The sequence below is a fragment of the Carassius auratus genome, chromosome 25 (genome assembly GCF_003368295.1).
Source record: "Carassius auratus strain Wakin chromosome 25, ASM336829v1, whole genome shotgun sequence".
Taxonomy (NCBI): domain Eukaryota; kingdom Metazoa; phylum Chordata; class Actinopteri; order Cypriniformes; family Cyprinidae; genus Carassius; species Carassius auratus.
This window is the reverse complement of record NC_039267.1, coordinates 15,452,104-15,473,271: the sequence shown is the minus strand read 5'-3', so window position 1 is coordinate 15,473,271 and position 21,168 is coordinate 15,452,104. Positions and strand designations below refer to the sequence as shown.

General features: G+C 37.7%; 1 protein-coding gene across 2 annotated transcripts in view; it reads left to right on the top strand.

Annotated features, from left to right (window-relative positions):
- Positions 1-21,168, top strand: part of LOC113043481 (tight junction protein ZO-1-like) — a 141,382-nt gene that overhangs the window by 21,206 nt on the left and 99,008 nt on the right. Inside the window, exons 1-3 of one of the 2 annotated variants that reach the window (XM_026202903.1) lie at positions 3,813-3,919; positions 13,322-13,363; positions 13,485-13,644. In XM_026202903.1, coding sequence (XP_026058688.1) covers positions 3,822-3,919; positions 13,322-13,363; positions 13,485-13,644 — 300 coding nt within the window. In that variant the 5' untranslated portion in view covers positions 3,813-3,821. Of the gene's footprint in view, positions 1-3,812; positions 3,920-13,321; positions 13,364-13,484; positions 13,645-21,168 lie in introns of those variants that run through there. The other variant, XM_026202900.1, reaches the window with a different exon arrangement.

The window sequence follows — 21,168 nt, the reverse complement described above, 5'->3', positions numbered from 1 at the left end:
CAAAGTTTTGCGAAGGGTAAATAAATATCTTGTTGTTTGAAGAAGTACTAATAAACACTGTCTATAAAGGCTCATATTTTATTTATTTGATGTCTGACTGACTCACTGAGACATGTGGGACGTCGCCTGAGAGAGAGGGCTAGCATTTGCCATCTAGTCATAGCCAATACATAGCCAACACTTAAATAGCCTGTGCAGATAGTAGCATTTCATCTTTTATAAAATGCTAATTTGGCCAAATGCATTTTACCACAGGAAAAACTGAGCGCTCCGTCTATATAGCTAAAAAAACTAGTTTGTAACCTAGATGAAAATGTAATGTGATGCCGGCAGCGGCAGGCGCCATCGCCATTTTAATGACGGACAGAAAAAAAAATCACATTTGCACACATTCGCTGGTCAAAAACGATATATTGATAAGTAATACAACAACATATAATTTGTTTTTACCATCGGAAAATCATAACAGGTACGCCCCCACGCTGTTTCGTACTGGAACTTACACAGCGACGAGTGATCCTCGTCACCTAGATAACTATATTTCTAAGAAATTTCTTCTTTGATTTATGATTGCTGATACACTTAATTTATTAACATTTAGGCTAATCATGTTATGGTATACTCTCTGTATACTCTATTTATAAAATGTTGTAAAACATGGTTTTACTACAGTAATGTAGTAGTAACTAAAAAAAAAAAATTACAGAAGATCACTGAAATCTTTATATTTTATCATACAGAATGTAATTCGTGATTCATTCCAAGGCTTCATTTATTTGATCCAAAATACAGCAAAATCAGTAATATTGTGTAATATTTTTACAATTTTAAATAACTGTTTTCTATTTGAATATTTTAAAATGTAATTTATTTTTGTGATCAAAGCTGAATTTTCAGCATCATTACTCCAGTATACTCTTCAGTGTCACGTGATCCTTCAGAAATGCTTTTCACTGCAACTGTACTTTTCACACTATTTTTATTTATTTTTTCATTGTTGGCTTATTTTAGGGGAAAGTGTAGTGAATAAGATACCTTCGAGAGACCAACATCCCTGGTCCACCACAGTATAAAATTTTTGCCAGATACATGGCTCACAGAAGGTTGCTGTTGTATTAGGTTTAAAGAAGCCCTTAAAACCCTGTTTATCTATATTATCTAATATTATTATAATGGTTGTTATTAATCGTGAATAAATCTAAAGCTTTTGAGACTATTATTTTGTGTTATTGAATTTGTCATGAAGATGTGACCATTTCTTCCTTTTATGCAGGCTTACTAAATAATCTTGATATAAAAAGGGGGGGGGGGTGCCCTTTTTCAGTTTCAGCACATGCCCCTCAAAAGGTCTGTGCACGGCCCTGGAACTGCTTGTGAAGAGAGAACTGAAGATGAACACCGAGCCGAGCCAGATAATGACTCGTTCACGAGTCAAGAACCGTTTGTGTCAGACGCGTCCGATTCGTGAACCGAGGAGCTGATGATACTGCGCATGTGTGATTTAGCGTGAAGCAAACCGACACACAGAGCGTCTGGAACCGAACTGTTTTCTTTTGGTGATTGATTCTGAACTGATTCTGTGTTAATGTTATAAGCCCATGTGCAGTCAACGCCAATGACGCCATTGCATCGAGCGCAAAAGAATCGGTGAACTGTTTTCTTCAACTGGTTTATTGAATCGAACGGTCAGAAAGAACTAACGTTACTGGTCATCCGAAAACCGATGCAACCGGTTCTTGACTCGTGAACGAGTCATTATCTGACTCGGCTCGGTGTTCATCTCTCTCTTCACAGCAGTTCAGTGAGCACGCGCAGTCTCGCTTGATTCGCTCAATGATGTGCCAGCTTCATCAAACCTGCCATCTACAGTTCTGGCAGTGGTTTGTAATGGAATGATTCGTAACATTTTTATAATTGTAACGAGTAACGATGCAGCACATAAAAAAAATATCGGAGTAAAAGTATTAAACTCAGCGAAAATATGTACCGAAGTAAAAGTGGAAGTAGGAGAAAAAAATAATACTCTAGAAAAGTACAGATACCGCCTTTTAGTACTTAAGTACAGTAGCGAAGTAGTTCTACTTCGTTACTATACATCTCTGCTGTTGAACCAATGTGCTTTGAACAGATGAGGAACAAAGTTACTAGAGTTTCAGGAAACTAGTTCATTAAATGCATCATACTAAGCAGCAAATTATTCAGTTTTACACCCCAGATGAATTTGTGAAGTCAATAAAATGATGCATTAAAAGATTAATTCATGAGTAAAACATTAAATGGAGGATGATGCCATGATTTTCGGTGAACGTCATACAGAAATAGTTATATGGACTACTTTTATGGCAATTTTGTTTTGGTTTTGAAGCCCAAAAGTAAAAGATAAAGTATAGAAGCCTTTTTCCACGTCTTAATAAAAATCAAAAGGTAATTGTGACTTTTTATCTTTAGTTTATGTCTCGCAATTCTAACTTTATAACTCACATTTGTGGCTGGTGATCTGCAGCATTTTTGAAAGTGTCTGTTTTCGAGTGTCGAATATGCCAGAGTAGTGTAAACGACAGGCGTAACAGTAGAAAAAGTTATGCATTTTTTAAAACGAAAACGCACTAGTGTAAACGTACTAGTGTAACGTCTTACACCGTGTCCTAACTAAACGTGATGCCATGCTGCAAAACCGATAAAGGTATCTTTTCCATATTAATCTGAGTTTTTAGCTAGCTAACTAGCTGCGACCGCAGAACACAAAATTTATATTTTAGAAACTATTGTAATTTCCGCAGCGTTGCGACTGGAACAACCAAATACAAACTATGTGGCAGTAGATAATCTCAGGTGATTATGTGCTTTTCTCCAAGTTAAACGTGTCTAATATGAGTTTAAATACGTGAACCTGGACCAAAAAAAAAAGCAGTCATAAGTAGCACAGGTATATTTGTAGCAATAGCCAACAATACATTGTATTATTCTTTTTTTATGCCAAAAATCATTAGGATATTAAGTAAAAATCACGTTCCATGAAGATATTTTGTAAATTTTCTACCGTAAATGTATCAAAACTTAATTTTTTATTCAAAAAATTGCTTGTCGCTGTAATCTTGTAGTAGTAGTGGTAGTAGTTAGGACTCAGTGTTAATCTCGCAATTGTGTTTATATCTCACAGTTTTTATTTGCTTGTTTTTTTTTTTTTTCTCCAGAATTTCCAATTGTGAGACCAAACCAAACCAAAAATTACCTTTAATCTATATATTTTTTTTATTCTGAGGAGGAAACGAGGTTGATTAAATGATGACAGAATTTTATTTTTTGGGTGAACTGTTCCTTTAAGCAGACCTCCCCCCCCCCCCAACCCAAATCCAAACACACACACACACATATACACACCTACACAGACTCCCCTAGCTACCTCATTCACCGACGCGTGGACGCTGCTGCAGCGCGTGCGAGAGAGAGGGCAGAGAGAGAGCGAGCGCGCGTTCTAAGCAAAGTGGCAGCACGAGCGAGTGGTGGAAAAAAGAATGCTTATCTCGTGACCAATTATTAACAATAATAACGAATGGATTGGCGCGCTTTCTGTTCTTAGGTAATACGAGCAGACTCATTGTAGTGATGGGTGGCAGCGGCGTGCTCCCTCGCGCGGACTGTTTTCCCCGTCAGTGCTGCTGCTGCTGGAAATGGCGCTGTGATGTTCAACAAGGAAGACGCAGTTGAAGCTGATGCCAGGCAGTAGGGGGGAGAAGGAGAAGAGAATAAATTGTTATTATTAGTAGTACCTGCGCTTCTGGTGCGGATTTTTGTGTTTCAAATAAGCGGTGAACAGTACCATGGTGAATTACCAAGATTACATTACTGTAATGCAGCTGGCTCTAGGGGTGACTGCCATCAACAGAGAGCGTAGCCTGCCTCCCAGAAAACATATGTGGTGAGTATTTATATATGTGGATGTGTGAGGCTATTCGCACTGCAGCTTGCTGGGAAGAAACACTGTAGTGTCCGTTTGTAAATGTCTTTATTTCAGTCTCATTCAGTCGACAGTGCGAGCAAAGTTTGAGTGTTCATAAAGCTCTACCGTGTGTCACTTCATTCATGATTCACTACAAACCCAAGCATGTCACATCATTCATGTGTATGTCTGCTATCATGTGCAATTTCAAATGAAATAAAAAGTCAACGCATGGACGTGTGTTTCTTTGCACTGATTTGTGTGTGATTCTGTCATCGTCAGTGTGTGTGTGTGTGTTTGATTTTTGTGCAGGTTTCTCATTCATTTCCATTTATAGTTCTCAGTCCCCCAGCACTACTTCTGTGGTTCTGTAATGACTTCCGGATTACACTTTGAGTTGAATAAACGACACAGATGTTAATCAACTTGTATTGGCCGCTATCTCCGTTTTCGTGTGAGATAAGCGTGAATGTCACCTTTACGCTCACCTCGGGTCAGACGTTTTTTGTTTTCACAAGGTCAACACGTACTACATGTCTCCTCTCCATAGGTTTTCAATCAGACTTGGACCTTCTTGGTTATTGATTAGAGATTTTCGCTCACCTCTTTCATTAACCTCAACCCATCTTTCAGTGGATGTCATTTCTGCATGTTGGAGCTGGATATGATCACATTTGTTTCTCATAATTACCATATTTTACAGTGTCATTCTCATACTCTTTTTTTTATTACTTTGCAGGCTCGAAATAAACAGGAAATTATGGCCTTCGGGTCATATTGTGGTGAGGCTCATATAAAACATCTACTTTAGATGGAGAAATGTGGATTTGTTCTTGGGACTGATGGTTTTTTAAGCGAGTTTTCTGGGCTCAGTAGGTCTGTAGGCCAAACTTCACCTCATAATCGGCTGCTACTATGGGGTTAATAGGGCAAAAAGATTCTCCGAGGCTGTTGATATTACATGCTTTGGGATCAAAAGAAACAGTGCAAGATCAAAAAATAGTCTAATGATCAAAAACGTGCAATTAGCATAACAAATGCGAAGCCTTTTGTTGTAATTGCATTGAAAAAAAATGAGAAAAACTGTCAGATGTTATCCTTAAAGTGCTTTTATAAGAAAAGTTCTGTTTGCAGATGGTTGGCCTGTAATGATTCAACAGCCGTAGGCATTTTATGCCCCCTGGGGTCGGTAAAGTCTGCTAATTTGAGTGTTGCATGCTGGGTAATTCATTTGTAACTAATTAAGAGCAAGTTGTGAGTACATAGATCTTTCCATCTTGTTTTCATTGTCATTAAAAGGACCTCTGGCTCTCGTAGCAGCCAGTAAGGTTCATTTCGTAAGATTTTCCCCTTAAATGGAGGTCAGCTTATTTTACCTCATGTCAGCAGTAGTGCAATAGTTGACCCTTAAAGGAGAGCTGAAGCCACGGTGTTCTGTACTACAAGGAGCCACGTGTGCTACAACATCATAGCGGCAAATCAACCAAGCAAGTGAACGTAATTTACAATTGAGATGAGTCCTTAACGCGACAAGCTCCAAATGACTAGAAAACTTGCCAAATCCACATAAACCCAAAGTGATGATGAGGCACCTTAAACCCTGAGAGACGTCCTTGCGATGCAATGTTTGGATGGTGCAGCTCAGCTCGTTTGAGTAACGATTAATTATTCATAGATTTTGAAACATGACAACGCTGCTGTTTGCAGGAACGTTCTCCCAGCTGTAGTGGGATTTGTGCTACATGTAAACAAAAGTAGCTTCACAGTAAATTAAAACGGTAACAAGAACATGTCCACGTCACATTTCACCCCAATATCAAAAGAAAAAGTTATCTGGACAATTCTCATTACTGCAATGAAAATCATTTTACAATGACATTTACATTTAGGCATTTAAACAGATTATTTTATCCAAAGCGATTTTCAAAAGGGCCAAGAATTTTCTCAGCACTGTAAAAACATTTTAAGAATTAATTTATCCAAAAATTGTCTCCCAGATGTAAATGAGTTTGTTTCTTCACGAGGAACAGATTTTGAGAATTGTAGCATTACGTCACTCGCTCACCAATGGATCCTCTGCAGTGAATGGGTGCCATCAAAATGAGAGTCCAAGCAGCTGATAAAAACACCACAATAATCCACTCCAGTCCAGCAATGAATGCCTTATGAAGCAAAAATCTGCATGTTTATAAGAAACAATCGAATAAAGATGTTTTTATTAGAATTTGTGTGCTCTATTTGTAATCATGCCAATCTGAATCAGGAAAGAAATATGAACAGATCAAGCACCGTGTACAGTCCAAAACAGTTCATAAACAATTATGTTGTGGATTTTTATGTGAGAGGAGAACAGGAGACTTATTCACTGAAGGAAGCATTATTATGGATTATGGACTCATGTTTTGGCCAGAAGCAATGGTATAAAGTTAAACATGAAATTATGGATTGGTTTCTTAAATATAAACAGCTTTTCAAATCACAAGATGTTAATTAATGGACTGGAGTGATGATGTATTTATCAGATGTTTGGACTCCCATTTTGATGGCACCCATTCACTGCAGTGGATCCATATATGAGTAAGTGTTGTAATGTTACATTTCTTAAAAATAGTTTTTGAAGAAGAAACAAACCCATTTTGGATGGCATGACGGTGAATAAATTAGCATTTTGGGTGAACTATTCCTTTAATCGTTGTATGTGTGATATATTTAATTATATAAAATTAGTAATTTAATGAATGGGGCTTTTAGTTTTTCACATTATGGTATTTAGAATGATTGGGATTTTGCTTGCAATTTTGTTAATGAGAATTGGGGAGGTTATCATAGTTCCATGTGAGTTAACTGTTAATGTCTTCATATCCTTGTTAAATAGCCCATACATGTTCTTGACAGTTTGACAATGTATATCACATTTTGCCTACTTCCTATAAAGAAATCGTATTGCTATAAAATACTTTAATGCATTCGATTTTGTTTGTATGTTTTTCCATTAAAGTAATGAAAATTAGATTTTTCCCCCCTTTAAGATAATGCAAACTGAGAAAGAAAATGTGCTTAATTTACTTAAAAATAATGTCACAATGCAATACATCAAAATTGTACTAAAAAAAGGCTTTATGTTCATTGTTCCTTTTGATTTTTGGGGTAAAAATGTTACCTAGAAATGTTCTTAGTAGTCATCAATAGATGAAAAAATTATGGATATCATATTTTGCAGACTTTCGCAGTATGAAGGAGCATTCACAGTAATAAAGACTGAGGATGCATAAGAATTTCTCGGCTTTGAGAGTTGCTACGTTTGTTCCTAGGTAAGCCTCCTGGTCTGTGGTTAAATATCTGTCCACTTTCACCCAGAAGACTTCAGGATCAATCCAGGAAAAGAGGTAAAAAGAGAAACAAAGTAGAGATGAGTTCTCATGAGGCAAGTAAAGACTGCAAAAAAGGACCCTTGTGGACAATAATGGACAGGCAACATGCTTCGTTTTTTGCTGTATGTAATATCAAACAATTGACTCCAATGTGAAACATATCTAGTAACTGGATCAGTTGTCTCTGTGGGACGTGACTATAATAAACCCTGTAATAAACAGTGCATCAGCCACCTTTAGCATTCATTACAAGTGATTTACATATGATATTGCTAAAAAGAACATTATTTGGTGTAATGAAATGCGTTTATATTGTTTAAAGTAAAAAAAAAACAACATTATTTTATATTGTGATTGGTCAGCTATCCAGTGCTTTGTGATTGGCTGAATGCCTCAAGCGTGTGACGGAAATGTTACGCCCCTTGCCATACTGTGATGTGTGTCCCGCTCAGAATACCAGTGCGACAAGACAAAAACAGTAAAACCCATTACAAACGAGACATGTGTTGCGTCCAGTGGGGGCATAATTACGGATTATAATGACTTCTACTGTCTTTTTAAGCATTGTGTTGGATCATGCCACATAAACATAAAACCATGTCTGCATTTGTGATCAGAGAAACGATAAAACAAAAGCGCTCCTCTACACTGCTCAAACCTTGAGTTTGAATCATCAGTGGCATATCCTTTAAATATGTAAATGTAATTACAGACTGTGAGCCATCAATGACAGCCATCATTGTAGTCTTCTCTCCCAGGATCAGGAAACAGTCCTCCATAAAGTGTGCTGCACACATCTGAATATTTGTGTTGAACTGTTCTGGAACAGTGTTGTAACTACAACTTAACCACTGATTTCTAGTTGTGTACTCTTTCGGAAAGCCAAACAAAGTATTCTCTATCACATCATGCGTTCCTGTAGCTCAATTGGTAGCGCACTGCGCTAGCAAGCAAGTAAGCGCAAGGTTGGGGGTTCGATTCCCCGGGAACACATGATATGTAAAAATTGATAGCCTGAATGCACCGTAAGTCGCTTTGGATAAAAGCGTCTGCTAAATGCATAAATTTAAATTTTAAAATTTAAGATTTTAATTTACATCTCCACATCATAGTGCCGGCAGCAACAGCGGGAATCAAAGTTAAGCCTTTTTTCTTTGCGTGAACTTTTAGGCGGTGTTAATGCACATAGTGATGTAGACATGTGGGGTGTGTAAGAATGAGGTGTTTTAGGGGGCGTGGAGGAGTCTTGACTTTTATAAAGAATATCTCTTTGGATTTGAAACTTTATTCTTTGCAACTTTAGGGATCTTATCTATTCACAAAGCACTTGTAACACTCCAAAGAGAAAGGAAGACTTGAAATCACACCTTTTAAAAGAATTGACTTTTCTAAACCCTCAGTTTCGGCCATGATGAGTGGAAAAAGAGGCGTTCTGAGAACGATGACTGTTCCCAGTCCTGGAAACACAGCAGATGGTATTCTTCCCCCGCAGTCGTACAAACTATTCCAGAGCTTAATTTTAACATGGCGTAATAAAACAGGCAGCAGTTGCCCACCCCGAGGCCTATTTACACGTGTTTATTTTAGCATTTACACACTCTTAAACGTGAGCTGGGTGCGTGTTTGACTGACAGAAGCCACAGAATTCAGAAGAATTGTCTAGGTCACGTTTTATGCTAATCTCTGTGCTTCCCCACATAGTTTTTGCCCCTCCTTTCCAGTAGACAAGTAGAGTGCTGATTGAGAATCTCTGTAAGTCCCTCTCTTCCATCATGCCAAATAAATGTCTTTGCCTTCCACTTTCATCCCCATCCAGAGTGATTATTTACTTCATTAGCGGTTGATGGTTGAAAAGCAAAAGCCTGCTAATAGAAAACCCTCTCTAGAAGAAATTTCACATTCAGCCCGGGCTGAATACACAGGACGGCATTTGTTCCTGTTCTCTCTGTAGTGCCCTTAGGCCATTCTGTGCTGGCAAAAGAGAAAATCATATTAACGTTTGTGATAATGGCAGCAAAGATAATGTTGATGGCAGTCATGGATGGTAGTGTAGTGGTCAGCATTGTGTATTTGTGTCTAAACCGTTCTACTGACTTGAGGGCCAATATTAATGTGGATATTGACTTGCTGATCAAGCAGTATCCTTTGCTTCTATATCTAACTGTGCCTGATAGCTTTATGAGGCACATAGGAAGAAGTCAGGAACAAGCGGACTACCCAAGTTGATTATAGATTTTTTTTTGTAGGCTTTTGTTTGTGGCTGTAACAGCGCTAAGCATCTTGTTTGGACTGCAAAATTAGCTGGACGCTCAGTAGTATATGGCTACGTCTGAAAGCTTAGGCTTTCACAGGCAGCATTTGGCATGAAGGTTACCTCCCAAAACAGATTTTTTGACAGACTTCTGAGGCAGCATTGCAGTTTGATGATGTAGATCAAAATAGAGACAGCTTTGGTGATAACTAAGTGAATGCATAATTACTACAACACTAATTTCTCACTAGAAAGATAGTCAAAAGTTTAAAAAGTTATTCAAAAATATAAATTTACACACTAACTGACCACCACCCACGACTTTCATATGCTATATTAATTCTTTATCTTGGCTGTCAAAGAATACTTCTCTGATCTAAAGGCAGGGGGGGTTATATTGGTGCCGTGACCTGGATGGGAGTGAGGTGTAGGAGGGTGAGTGAAATGGTGGCCATCTGGTAAGGCAGGTAAAACCTCACTCCCCTGATCTCAAGAGAAGCACTAGTGACTAATGCTAAAGGCTGCGGTCTTTAGCATCCTTGTTAGTGCGCCCACCTCCCATGATTGAAACATCAGTTTGAATCCTGCTCGGAGCGAGTGAGGGGAGTAGAACCAGAGGGGTCATGCTTGGATATCATAGGCAACAAAGTGCCTTCAAAAACTGATCAGATGAAGGTATCTCAATATACAGGATTTGGCACAATATTTGGATTCGAATGTGCCTTGTTGCCTTTCTATCTGTGGAAGCAGCATTTTTCTTTTTAGCTTTTGGATGCAACCAATGTCAGCATCATCAATGCTAAACACAAACTATTCTCAGTCATAATTGTCATTTCAAAACTACACTTTGACTTGAAACCTGACTGTGCTCCATTCTTAGCATTGTTAGCATTACTTGTTTTCTTCTGCACCTGGTTTTCTCTTCCATATGAACAACTTTCATTGTGGAGAAATTATATATATATATATATACATATATATATATATATATATATATATATATATATATATATATATATATATATATATATATATATATATATATATATCATTTTATAGAATCCATGAACACTGGCACTCGACATGTGCATTAGAAAGCTTAATTCTTGTCTAGTGTCTGCTATTTTTCTCTAGAAATTATGAGCAATGAAATTATCTTCGTATTTGTTCAAACTAGAGTTTCATACAGTACATCTCAAATCCTCGTCAACTTGGGTGTCTGTCATTGCGGCTCCAGTAGTCTGGTGTTGTCGTTTTATTTTTGACTGGCAAAGAAAGCCACGCAGACTTTGCTGGTGACAAAATTTACGTCAGTTGCACTATATGTATATGTTTGAAAACCAAATAGCTATGCATTGGGATTTATCCCCTGATGGCAGATGTTGTTTCACATCACAGCTCAAGATTGTCGCTAGTGTCTATGAATGTTTTTTATGGTGCTATCAGCTAATAAGCACAGTCATGGTGTACATATTTCCAAATCACATACTGTTTTTTAGATGGATTGGAATGCTAATGGTTAACTTTGGATACTTGGTCTTAAGGTACACATTTGTGTTTCTTTTCTGGTTTTAAACACTTCATATATGTGTGCACACAGCAGAACCTTTGTCCTTGAACTCATTCCCAGATGATTTAAATATATTTGAGGTTAACTGAAGGTGAGATCTCACTTGGTTTCCTCAGGCCAACATCAACCTTAATGTCACACTAATGTCTTTGTCCTCTCTTTAGTCTTCTATTCTCTGCCGGTCTCGTTTAACACTTTCAATTATAATCCAGCAGAGGAGTTTTTGACGCTTTTTCAATTCTTGTTCATTTTATGGTATATTCTTCGAAAACAGAAGCTAGCAACAGCCCAGGAGGCTTCCTTAATCTACCACTTAATATGGAAATGAGGTCTCCTATTCATTGGTGCCCCAGTCAGCGCATTGAAACAGAAGATTTGTCGTATTGAATTTCGTTTTGCAGGGGTTTCACACAAATCCTCTTCATAAACATGGTGCGAGGTGTTATGGTACAAGGCATTCAAATGGCCTCTTCTACTGTACAGGGAACTGTCTTAAATCCTTCCACAGCTACTGTAAACCATGTGCTCCATTATATAACATCTCCCTCACCTTCTGCAAGGTCAGGTTTCTCATTTTTATCGCAAAGAGGCATTTGAAAGTACACAGTGTAAACCAAAAATGTAGACAAAACTGTGATTTTATTTCAAATTTGACTTAGAAATTTATTTTTTGCTATTGAAGCCATTTATGCCCTTTTTTAAAACTAGAGTTTCCCTTATTATCTGCATTTAGTTTATATTATTTATAGAATGCATTGCAATTTGCTCTTTTATATTATGCTTGATTTCCTGCCATCCTTTCCTTTCCTGAAACTTAACTATAGTGAATGACACGATCATATGAGACTTCATTAATAATAATATATCCTCTTGATGAAAGATACTTTAGGGTTCAAACAGAGCAGATGTGACACTAATTATTGATGAATGGGAATACATAAAATTACCAATATTTGGGTGGTATTATGACCAAAACAATAATTATACTTTATTTAATGACACCAAACACTGCATTTAGCCTTTTTAGGGTTTGTTGGATTGGATTTACATGCTGTGGTTGTATTAGTGGTTACTGGGCCATGATTATGGAATATTATCCGAGCATGGCCTTTACTTTTTTCGAGTGAGTTAATGTGGGTGATTTGGGTCTATTATGAATGAATGATGGTGGATATGTGCCACAATAGCATTTTTTCCTCAATGAATATCCTGTTTTGTTTTGAAATATTTCACATTACGTAAGTGAAAATACCTGTCAACGTCATTTCATGTTGACAAAACTGATAAGTTGATTAAAAATGTAGCATCTAGCTAAATCTCACACCTTTTTATTGTTAACTATTAAGTTAAAAGCAGTTTTGGTTTCCCTCAGAACAGCAAAGCCTAAGCAGAAAGAAAGCCCTTGTTACTATTTACTTATTTTTACTTTAATATTTCTATTTCTGTATTTTAATTTTGATTATCCTTCAAAGAGTAACACAGACGGTCGTATATAAACTAAACATGATATATTGCTTTGAAATGTACAAAATTCTTCCAAAAATTTTATTTTTCATCTAAACCTGTACATCATTGAAAAAAAACATAGTAAGTTATGATTGAGCATGATATTTCATATGGTGTGCAGGTCAACTGAACATTTAAATGTCACATTACTCAAAATTATACTTTTTTGGGGGGAAGTTGTGGCCTAATGGTTAGAGAGTTTGACTCCTAACCCATGGGTTGTGGGTTTGAGTCTCGGGCCCAAAATAACACGACTTGGGCAAGGCACCGAACCCCCAACTGCTCCCCGGGCGTTGCAGCATATTTGGCTGGTGTGTGTTCACGGTGTGTGTGTGTTCACTGCTGTGTGTGTGTGCACTTTGGATGGGTTAAATGCAGAGCACGAATTCTGAGTATGGGTCACCATACTTGGCTGAATGTCACGTCACTTTCACTTAAAAAAAAAAAGGAGAATTCTGTCCTCATTAATCCCATGTCATTCCAAACCTGTACAGCTGAATTTTTCAGTGGAACGCAAAAATAAAATGTCCCTAAAATGAAAGTGAATGACAAAAAGCTAAAATATATATGTTTTTTTTTTTGTCTCGATGACAGAATTGCCAATTTTGTGTGAACTATCCCTTATAAATGTCTCTATTTTCATAGATTTGTCTGTCATTGAAAGTGTTTCTCTCTTTTCCCAGGGTATTCCCCAAACACGACAAAGACAAGTACGGGCCTGCAGTGTAAGCATTTTAAACCCTTTTCACTCCATTTCACTAACGAAACTCCATGATTTGTGCTAATCTTTTTAATGGAGATTAAATTTACACCACATCTAACACGCACTGTCTGTCTCTTTCTTAGTTACTATCCCAAGATCCACAGTTTCATTGGCACCCCAGAAAACATCTCTCTGCTGGATGAATCTGAGGGATCGGGGCACGGCAAACCATCCCTGCGCAGAATCAAGGGCCGAATCCACCGCAGCAAGAGCATGGACAGCATCGACCTGCTGGACTCCAACGTGAGTTAAAGACTGCATCCACTGCAGTAATGCTTCTGTGTGTGGTGCGTGGGGGTGGGGAGTGTGTGTGGCATGGCAGTTAGTATTCAGATGAGATTGCGCCCCTAGATGTTGTGTGTCCGCACTCAGTGTGCAGGTATACATGTATTTGAGAAGCAATCCCATCACTGTGTGTGTCGCGTGACTGTTTGTTTATGAACATGCACATGTACCAGTATGTCTGCATGGCTGCTCTAGGGAGTTTCTGCAAGAGTGAACATGACATGCACAATTGTATAAGTCCACTTATTCACAATTATTGCATACATTATTAACAAGCACACAGCTGGAGTCGATTCATGAATGTTTGCAAATGTGTATTAATCGACATATTTTAAAGGGACATGTCACTTAAAAGTGAAAATTGTCATTCTAGGGACATAATTTGGGTTTAGGATTCTTTTCTAGATTTTCTTTCATTGAATGAGTGTTGAAATGGTTGTTTTTTGACTGTTTTGATGCTCAGCAGCCCTAGTCTCTATCCACTTCCATTGTATGGAAAACACTGTGCTAAGCACCTATCTGTGTTCAATCAAAGAAAATAACAATATGTACTACACAAGGGTGATATAAATTACATTGTTTGGGTGAACTAGTCTTTGCACGCTGGGTGTTTATCGCAACTCTCGTCCTACAAATCTCTAATCTAAAATTCTTTTTAAAATTAAATTTCCCACCATGAATGTTACATGAGTCTGTCATGTTCACCCTGCTCAGACTGTCTGAATGCCTCATAGATACTTCATGGGCTCATACTTAATGCAACACCTTACTGAATCTGATTCCTGCACTGGTATACCCCGCAGTGGCTTTCCGTTTGCATATAAAACACCTGGGAGTTGAAGTACATCAGGATGTCTCACAAATTGCTTCACCTCCTCCGAGGAAATGCACTCTAACATGATTATTATTCTAATGAGCTTCGAGTGGGACTTCCATGAGTAAACTCCACTTGTTTGAGTCTCTCGCACTTTGCAATTATGGATGAAATTATGTCTTTCTGGTTGAAGAGGGTTTTTCTTTAGGGAAAATCTCAGTTGCTGGATGTGTGTGTTTTTTTTTTTTAGTTAATTATAAAAATGCTTCTTTCGGATTCTGTTTGAAAAGGTTTGTTTGTACTTGAAACATACTCGTAGTACTAGACGCATGAGAGTTACATAATGTTACCATGCAATGCTTAAATCACTGATGTCTTTGATATTTTAAATTAGGCCACTTTGTTTGATTAATTGAGAGTGGAGCATCGTTAATCAGTATAACTAACTTAATTTAAAACAACACACATTGTATGCATGTATATTTTGTTGCCTCGTTGACTAACAGACGATTGAGATGATTCCTAAAAGTGTATGCATAAATGTCTTGCTTGCAACTAAGTGAAATAAATATGTTTTTAAGTAAAGTACTAGCATTTCTAAAACTATGATCGAAAAAATGACCAAATTTAAAGCTAATTCAAAATTTGAATAAATATGATAGGAAATAAATAATACTAAAATTGCACTGATCCATTTGACCTCCACTGTCTGCGCTCCGATTGGTGGATGCAGAATCGTCTAACTGTTAATTTGCATAAAGTTCAATAGGCCTACCACTGAACAGTCGCTCGCGTAAACATAAATGCTCATTCAGATGAGTGACTCGAGTTGTTTTGTCACTGCAAATCACTTCAGTTCAAACAAATATGGGCCTAAATTATCCCTAAAAATATGCTGTCTAGGTAGGCAGCTCATTAGGTTTTGAAACACAGCTGGATGTTGATATCAGAGCGACACAGGAGCCTCCGGAGCGACTGTCAGGCTAAAGGTTAGTTCAGTGCCAAGTGACTGAGCAAATGTGCTTTTCAACAAAGCTTCCTCCACAAAGGCTGTCGGCTTTAGTGAAGTGAGTTAGAACCGGTTCATTAAACCCCTTTAAAACGCTGTTGCTCTGCCTGTGCTTAAAATATCTTGCCTCTCCAGAACATCTCAGTGAAATAAGGGGGTATCACCGTCCAGGTTCCTGCGCTTTAATACTAAACATATTTCTCTCTTAACAGAACACACACACACACTCACACACACACGTATACAGGCCGGGGGAAAGTTGCTGACTGGGCTCGAATGCCAACCGCGGCTGATGAGAGTAACGTTCCGGCACACAGTGAGTAATGATGCCGCAGCAACACTTGAGTGAAGACCTCTCTACTGCTGCCACTCGCTCTACTGGAAGATATACACACAGAGCCACCCACTGCAGAGAGAGCAGGGCTAGCCACTGATGCTAACTAATAAACCTCGCTGCCAGAATGCTACGTGTCCAGTTTGGTTGCTAGGCTTTTGCTACGTTGTCGCTAAGGTGTCCTTGGTAGTTGCTAGAGCTTTGCTTGGTGGTTTCTAAGATTTGGTTCATGAATTGTTGTTTGATGGCCCAAAAACTGTCAACGATAATGGCAGACGAAATCTTTACACCTGAATGATTTTAAAGAAACGTCATTTGAGTAATTGGTTGTGGTTAATCATGGTCGCGTTAATAATGATGGTTGCCTTAGCAAGCACCAATAATGAGACTGTTAGCGTGCGATAGAAGCATAAAGAGGATGAAATGTGTGGATGGAATAGCTCAGGTATTTTAGTCAATGAGAAATGGTTGAGGTTTTAAAATCACTTAATTTTGATTGCAGATTTTAGCATTACCTGTTGAAAAAAGCATCTTAAACCAGCCTAGAAAGGTTTGGTGGTCTTAGCCGGTTTTAGCTGGTTTTGCATCTTATGGCAGCAATTTTCAGCTGGTTATGCTAGGAGAAGAGTTGGATCCCTGGATAAATACAGATGGATGCTGCACACTGGTGGTGGTTTGTAAAGCACTTTGGATGTACAGCAATAAACAATAATAAAGCGCTATATTAATGCCTCATTCATTCATGCCAGGTTGGAAAACCAGATAAAACCGGTTTCTGTAAGACCAGCAAACCAGTTTAGGCTGGATTAGGCTGTTTTTTTTTCAGCTGCTTTGCCAAATCTAACGAGCCCCTCAGAGAAAATGGTGATGAAAGAATGAAAAAGGTGTAAAAATCATATTTCAATACTATTGTGTTGTCTTGTAAAGCTTTTGCGTTCCACCAAGATACTTTGCATTCCCTTGCGTTCGCCTGATTAATTTTGCGTTTGCTTACAACACTTCTGCTTTCCTGAGAAAACATTTTTTAATTTGCAAAACTTTTGCATTCCCTTGAGAAATTGAGTTTGCTCACAAAAAAACTTCACAATCCCCCAATAAACTTTGCATTCACATGTAAAACGTTTGCCTTCCTCTGAGAAATGTTGACTGCAAAAAGTCTTTAGTTTTATCATACTTATAAAAGAAAGACACAGCTTTATGATTTTCTCCGAAAATAGACAAGTTCCTGGAGGCGTGTCGGGGGCGGAGCTAAAGAGTCACAAGCATTTGCTCATCAATTGCCAACGAAACAGAAATTTGATGCAGTTTTACTTACCGCCTGCAGTTCTGAATCATTTTATCGCATGCACAGCTCCATCTGTTTATAAAACAAACCCATTTGCGAAACTCCCCAGAAAAACAAACAGTATTCACTGTTCATGTTACGCTGGGTTCTTTGAGAAGCTGAATAAGGTTAGCTTTCCCTTCTAACCAAAAATACATTTCTTGAGCATGTCCTGTGCAGTGCTGCCGCTCATGCTCTCGTTCTTGTTGATGTATGTGCGCACTCCTCTTGGAGAGGTGCCCATACAAAAAATTCCAACATACATGACGTCATGAAGAGCCATGCCACAAAAAAACTCTGAAACGTCCGAAACCAGTATTTGGCGAAAAAATTCTCCATCATGTGTCCAAATCGTTTTCTTAAACTTTGGCCATAATTTGAAAATTCAACTCTTTAACAGTGAAAATAGCTTAGAATGCATGAAATGGCATTACACCCCATCTTTAAAGTTTCTTTGGGCAATGTTATACTTTTGTAAGAGAAGGTGTAAACAAAATATGTAATTTTTCCAACCGTCTTGTATTTTTATACAAATCTGAGCACATATTGACACTGAGAACAATTTAAATATTGTCATGGAAAATAAACATTTTCAAAATTATTGAAATTATTTAAACAGAAAATGTAAGGCAGGACTTGTCAGTCTGTAATTGAAAGGATGGTGAAAAGAACATACATAATATTGTGTGGAATAAGCTGCGTTTGAATCATTCATAACACTGATTTGTATTTGTATGTGCATGCAATAAAACTGAGTGTTTGAAGTCACGGCGTATTGGCGAGTGCCTGTCTCTCTCTCATGGAGAGCATGAATCAGTTGTTAGTGCATAGGTTGCAGAAAACTGCACAGCAAAGAGAGAGAGCGAGAGAGAGAAAGAGAGAGAAATGCAGCACTGTGAAATGCATCACATAACTCTGCTCAAGCGAGACTCTCTCTCTTCCAATCATTCCTTCTATCCATCTCTTCATCTCATGAACGCTCTCCCTCCTCTCCTTTTTGCCGATATCAGCTCTCCACCTCTCATCTTCATTCAATCACTCCATTCACTTTTTTTCCCCATTTCACCTTGAAAGCCAAGACTAAAGGCACAGGAGCAGAAATTATTACAGAACGTAAATTGACATCACTAGCGTTTTGCTGCGCTTCAGTAACCCCTCCGAGGCTTTCCACGCTTTTTTAGGGTAATTGTAAAACACATTAGCCATTTCCGCAATGCATATTCATTCATCCTCCTGAATTCCTGTGAACAAGAGGGTTATATCTTTATAAAACGGGATAATTCACACACACACACACACACACACACACACAACACAGATTATTCTGTTATTATTTACTCAACCAAATGCTGCTCTAAATCTCAGAGACTGTATTTCTTTGCAAAATGTGATTTTGTTTGCAGTTTGCCTTCTCTACGTTTTTTTCTAGAATGAAAGTCAATGGGGAGCAGGGCTGCAAAAATGACAAAAATACAACAATGTCATCAGCCATGTTTAATGTGTGTAAAGAGTATGTTTGTCTTATATTACCGTTTAGCTTCATAATGAATAGAATATAGTGCACAAGTTATACGAAACACTTTTTTGTGCTTTTTGTGTCCTTTTAAAGCTCGAGAGTATCACTCTCCATCTACTTTCATTATATGGAAATCAGTGCTTATAAGGTATAAGGCAACAAGTTTACAAAATGATCATAAATGTTTTATAAAAGTAGTAAATTTAACACTGTATTTGAATTTCTTTATAAGGATTTGTGAATGCATTGAGGTACTGATGGTGTATATGAGCTTTTTTAGCTTAGGTTTTTGAGGTTTATTTATTTGTGTGCTATATGAGGTTTTTGTGGTATTTGACTGTTTTATAAAAAAAAATTGTGTTATTATATACATTATATACATGTTTTTTTAAGCATTTTTTGACTTTCTTTCTAGACTATTTCGGATATACCTGTACTACTGCACAAGAATCAAATATGACGCCATAAGTTAATACTTCAAGTCATATTTTGACGAACTGTACCTTTATATTTGCTTAGTACTGTAGTCATAATCTCAGGACATGAATTCAAAAGGACATTTTCAAGCAGCATTTTTCCAGCTCTCTCAGCTGTTCCACAGTGTGAAAAGTGTTTTGCTGCAAAAGCTACATGGAGGCCTGCAAATAATGCTAATCCAAACAGTGCAACTGAATCCAGAAAGATTTGGCTAATTACTCTTAAAAAAGCACCATTGCTAGCCTACTGCTCACAAGAACTGATGTGAAATAGAGTACATCTAAATCAGTTACATGTCAATCTATTGTTAACATGCCATTCTGGCCTTTTAGAACTATAAAACATGTAGCAACACTCATTTAGGCTGCAGTATATGAACAGGAGCGTTCACTGTCTTCGCCCAAAAACACCAGCGTAAGCACTTAGCGCCCTGCTCGGTGTGGCAAAAGTGCTGCAGCTGCAATTGCAGCGGAGGCGAGACTGCAGTTGAATTAACCGATCTGCATATCTGAGGGACAGAGAGAGTGAGACGGGCTGAAAAAGCTAAGACAGGAATGGGGACAGAGGTGTCCCTGCACGTGAGCGGCGAGGAGAGAGGGCTACCCTTGAATTAGGTGCATACGCTGAGGAGGGGGTGGATGCAGCAGCTGAAAACACACAAAGAGGATGAGCAGGAGGGAGGGAGGTGTATCTCACCTATATGTCATAGAGACAGCGAGAGGAGGTGAAAGGGAGGGGAATGAGTATAGGTGTTTTTTTTTTCTTTCTTTGAATTGGGGTGACGTTACCTTGAGTGTCGCTGGGAGCTCAACACTATGGCGAGAGGGTCCCTAGAGCTTGAAGGGATGGAAAGAGAGAACATTTTGTTCTGTACGGCATTACAGCAGTGCTGTGTGTGTGTGTGTACATATGTATAGAGAGTGTGTGTCATGTTTGATCAGGGAAAGATGAGAAGAAGCGTTTTAACTGTGCCATTCTATAAAGCAGGTGCTTTCTGTGTTCCTCATATGCAAATGAAAAAATGACTTTTTTTTATCATAAAAAAGATTTTTTGTCCTGTTTCCACCCTGTATTTCCAACTACTCTATTATATTAGCAAAAAAATATATAAGAAAACTGTATATTTTTTTATTTTAGTCGGTATAATGTGTTTTTAAAAACCTTGAAACTGCATCTCCAGGGTGTATCAACTCTGTTACAGTCATATTTACTTTTTCTAAGTAATAAAATGTTTCATATTCAATGTTTCGTAGTTGTCAACCCTGTTACCTTCAAAATGTGACATTATCAAAATTATTCAAAATTATCACATTAATAAGTAAACCTTTTAAGGATAAGCTGAAGTTTGTCTGTATGCGTCAATCGTAAAATGTCAACCCTGTTATCTTGATTTTATATCTTATATCTGATAGTCAAAAGTTAGAAATTTACAGAAAAATCAGTTTCAGTTCCAATAAACACCTTGTGGCTGTATTTGTGACATTGTGAACAAACAAGTCATCTTAAATTAAACTGAAATCAACCCTGTTATTTTTCTGAGAAGATAACTGTATCAAAACTATGTATTAAAATGTACACATTTATACTGAGATGTGTTATCTGAAACTAAATTATTTTATTGATGATAAAAGTAACATGATTAACAGATAAAATACTACTAATGTTTACTTTAAAAATCACCATTTCAAAACTGGAAATGGCATACATTTTATAGATATTAGCCCATCGCTAATGTACTGTAGTATTTCTATCTTAGCAAATCTGTGCATGGTTTCTGATGTCAGTAAATATCCGACACAGTGACCCCAAACATGCTTACACATGCATACTATATGTGTGCACAAATTATATGTTAGGGGATATTTGTAATGCACTTATAGCATATATAGGCCCCTTACTGTGAAAAAGCAATTATCAGAAGTGTGTAGTGTGTTGGTGTGGGGTGAAGAAATATAATGACATCATCATCATAGTTTCAAGAAGTAAACCCTTAAAGGTGTCTTATTAT